Raw genomic sequence first — 4,152 nt, 5'->3', positions numbered from 1 at the left:
TCCTATCTATTTGTATGGGGGAATCCTGAAATCTCAAAAATCGCTTGACGAACTCACAATTAAATAACATATTTCAAATCAGCAACAAAATCTGACATGAACCGTCCCATAAATGTTGTTTATTATGCTCAAATAGCGTTAAAATTGAACATGAAACCTCAACTTGGATAAAAGCGTTAAGTCTTGAGATTAAAGTCATTTCTAGACATGACACCTCCGTTACACGATTCAAAACCAGCACTGTCACGATCACTGTCTGTTCCTGTCAGTTCCTGGACTCCATTTCCCATAATCCTCCTTGCCAATCACATGCACACTCCACACCAATCACCAGTTGCCACATACAGCTTAGCACACTACCTGGACTATAAAGGACTTACACACACACAACCTCATTGCGAAGTCTTGATTTGCCCTGGTGATCATTTCTAAGCGGTTTCTGTGGATTGTTTATACTGTTGCCGATTGGACTGTTTATCTCCTGTGATTCTCTGCTGCCTGCCTTGATCCTTGCCTGGTTACTGGACTGTGTTTGTTTGCTGCCTGCCCTGATCTCTGCCTGCTTCCTGATACCATTTGTCTGCCGCCTGCCTCGACCATTGCCTGTCCCCGTTTACGTCTCTGCCTCTGCCCATACCTGTGTATATACTATTCTTAATAAAAGCTGCAAATGGATCCCCATTCTGTTGACCCATCATTACAGAAGACTTCGCCAACACATGGATCCAGCGGCTTTCCTGAAGAACAATGGCCCGGTAGGAACATCGCACAATTGTTATTAGGACTCACGCAGGGCACACGATCGATAGAGGATTATATCACAGAATATTTGAACATTGCTTATTGGTCAGATCTGCCGGACTGCGTGCTCATAGACTTTTTCTGTGAGGGCATCAATCAGCCACTTAAAAAACAACTCATTCGTGAGGGACCCCGTTCATCTTTAAGTCTGTTTTTGGATTATGCTTTATTGACTGTTGGCTCTCCATTTACTGTGGGTGTCGTGGAGAAATGCGACACTTCATCCATTCACGTAATGGCCGCCGCGCCAGATGACGCTCACAAAATGGCGGCCACCATAATAACAACACCAAGTCAAGTCAGCGCTGATTATCCTGAACCAAGTCAAGTCACAGTTGACCTCCGTGAGCCAAGTCACGTCTCCTCTGATCTTCCAGAACAACGTCATGTCCCCGCTGTTCTTCTAGAGTCACGTTACGTCTCTGGATCTGTTTGGGAGCAGGGTGGGTTGCGTTCCAGTGTGGCTGATCCACCGCTGACTTCAGCACGAGCGGCTGGCATTCCTAAGCCTCCGCCGGCCGCTTCGCACTCAAGCCCGCTGGCCGCTACGCCCTCAAGCTCGTCGGTTGCAACGCCCTCAAGCTCGCCGGTTGCTACGCCCTCAAGCTCGCCGGTTGCGACGCCCTCAAGCTCGCCGGTTGCGACGCCCTCAAGCTCGCCGGTTGCGACGCCCTCAAGCTCGCCGGTTGCGACGCACTCAAGCTCGCCGGTTGCGACGCACTCAAACTCTCGGGATGCTATGGACAAGATGGCTGCTTTGCCAGTGCCCACGGGCAAGATGGCCGCCCCGCCAGTGTCTGGGAACATAGGGGTCGTCCCAGCCAGTGAGTCCGCTCCACCCCGTGAGCCCGCTGCAGCGCCCACCGAGGAGGTAGGCACAGAGCCACCGCCTCAACCATTCAAACGGAGGAGGAGGAGGAAGAAGGCTTCCTCCAGCCCTCAAGGCCCGGAGGCCTTCCCAGAGCCCGCTGTAGGCCCGGAGGCCGTCCCAGAGCAGCCCGCTGCCGTCCCAGAGCAGTCCGCTGCCGTCCCAGAGCAGTCCGCTGCCGTCCCAGAGCAGTCCGCTGCCGTCCCAGAGCAGCCCGCTGCCGTCCCAGAGCAGCCCGCTGCCGTTCCAGAGCAGTCCGCTGCCGTCCCAGAGCAATCCGCTCTTCCTGATACAGCCACGGAGGCCGGCACCGAGCTCCTCGCCCTGCCGGCGCCAACCGAGCTCCTCGCCCTGCCGGCGCCACCCGAGCTCCTCGCCCTGCCGGCGCCACCCGAGCTCCTCGCCCTGCCGGCGCCACCCGAGCTCCTCGCCCTGCCGGCGCCACCCGAGCTCCTCGCCCTGCCGGCGCCACCCGAGCTCCTTACCCACGAAACCGCCACGGCCTCCGTTGAATTCCCCAAGAACTTTTTTGGGGGGGGCCATATACCTGAGGGTGGGGAGCTTGTGGGTGGGGACCCTGCACGGCCGCGATCATCAGCGGCCTCCGAATTGCTTGAGCTTGCGGGTGGGGACCTTACACGCCCACGGCCTTCAACCGCCTGTGAACTGCTGTGGCCAGCTACGGACCCTGACCTGCCGTGGTCGCCCAAGCCACTTGACCTGCCGTGGTCGCCCAAGCCACCTGACCTGCCGTGGCTGCCCGTGGCACCTGACCCGCCGTGGCTGCCCGTGGCACCTGACCCGCCGTGGCTGCCCGTGGCACCTGACCCGCCGTGGCTGCCCGTGGCACCTGACCCGCCGTGGCTGCCCGTGGCACCTGACCCGCCGTGGCTGCCCGTGGCACCTGACCCGCCGTGGCTGCCCGAGTTCCTGGACCTGCATTGGAGACCCCGTTCCCGTCTGCCAACAGGTCTCCAATGTACCCACCCCCCCTCCCTATCTGTGCCATTTACGCCGCGAGGACGCGCCTTCCGGAAGGGGGGCGTTATGTCACGATCACTGTCTGTTCCTGTCAGTTCCTGGACTCCATTTCCCATAATCCTCCTTGCCAATCACATGCACACTCCACACCAATCACCAGTTGCCACATACAGCTTAGCACACTACCTGGACTATAAAGGACTTACACACACACAACCTCATTGCGAAGTCTTGATTTGCCCTGGTGATCATTTCTAAGCGGTTTCTGTGGATTGTTTATACTGTTGCCGATTGGACTGTTTATCTCCTGTGATTCTCTGCTGCCTGCCTTGATCCTTGCCTGGTTACTGGACTGTGTTTGTTTGCTGCCTGCCCTGATCTCTGCCTGCTTCCTGATACCATTTGTCTGCCGCCTGCCTCGACCATTGCCTGTCCCCGTTTACGTCTCTGCCTCTGCCCATACCTGTGTATATACTATTCTTAATAAAAGCTGCAAATGGATCCCCATTCTGTTGACCCATCATTACAAGCACATATGTCAAGTACAGTTTACTAATGAAAAAAACAAAACTCAATAAATATCTATTGTGATTAAAAAGTGTGATTTCCACATATTACTACAAAAAGCACGCGTTTTAAGTCTGGCGGGGGCGACAACAATAAACATCACACAGCTCGTTATTAAAACTCTGAATATTCATGACACTATCGACAATAAAACACGGGGATATTAATTTCCCAGCGGTGAAGCCAACCCACTTCCAATATTTAATATTATTTTCACTCTTTCGTGAACAACAGTAACATTGCATGTACCTGACACTCAAGTTGAGACGCAGGCCACAGTCGATAACGTATGTTATGTGATGACGTCAATTTCATGCAAAACTAAAGCGTCTAAAATACCTTTATTAGTATATTTTTTAAAAGAGGATGTAAACAAGTAGCATTACATTCAACAATAAAATAGCACAAAAAATAGATATAAAAACAATTCTTTCAATCACCAAGAAATAGAGGTTTGCTGGAATGTATGCAAACCTCACAATATTAGACTCTTGCCATCAGTTCCCTGCTAAAAAAAAAAAAAAAAAAAAAAAAAAAAAACATCAGTTCCCTGCTCCGTTACTCTGAAGCTGAGCTGTGTGTGAGGCACAGCTGTCCCACTCCTGAGTGCACTAGTTGGACTTCACACCGGGACAGCAGATGCTACACTGGACTACTCATGCACACATTCCTGATCCTACATGATTGTCTGTAATTACCAGCTGTAAGCTGATAGCAGGGGGAATAAGGAGTCTATTGAGCTGTCAGTGCAGGCAGGTCGCTGACAAGGACAGGTACAGGCTGAGCGGCAGTGCTGGGAGGAGAGAGCGCAACAACCATACACTCACTCTCTATTCGTCAGGCAATGGATGTCAGTCTTAGTCTCATACTAAACATGACTAGAGCAAAGCCTGTCCAGCTATTACCATACACTCAGATGGTTAACAAACTACAGA

At 52.6% G+C, this 4,152-nt stretch overlaps 1 protein-coding gene across 4 annotated transcripts; it reads right to left on the bottom strand.

Annotated features, from left to right (window-relative positions):
• Positions 1-248: 248 nt before the first annotated feature.
• LOC127523698 (PE-PGRS family protein PE_PGRS5-like) lies at positions 249-3,906 on the bottom strand. 4 transcript variants are annotated; one of them, XM_051914698.1, is made up of 2 exons: positions 2,417-3,906; positions 249-2,362 (listed from the first exon to the last, which is right to left on the bottom strand). In XM_051914698.1, exons 1-2 carry the CDS (start codon positions 2,764-2,766, stop codon positions 1,741-1,743), a joined length of 972 nt encoding a protein of 323 aa, XP_051770658.1. In that variant the 5' UTR covers positions 2,767-3,906; the 3' UTR covers positions 249-1,740. The 4 variants fall into 4 exon arrangements, with proteins under 4 accessions (XP_051770658.1, XP_051770660.1, XP_051770659.1 ...); XM_051914700.1 differs by having other exon boundaries at positions 249-2,335; XM_051914699.1 differs by having other exon boundaries at positions 249-2,416; positions 2,471-3,906.
• Positions 3,907-4,152: the final 246 nt, after the last annotated feature.

This window comes from Ctenopharyngodon idella, chromosome 12 (assembly GCF_019924925.1).
Source record: "Ctenopharyngodon idella isolate HZGC_01 chromosome 12, HZGC01, whole genome shotgun sequence".
NCBI lineage: Eukaryota > Metazoa > Chordata > Actinopteri > Cypriniformes > Xenocyprididae > Ctenopharyngodon > Ctenopharyngodon idella.
This window is presented reverse-complemented; position numbering and strand designations above follow the sequence as displayed.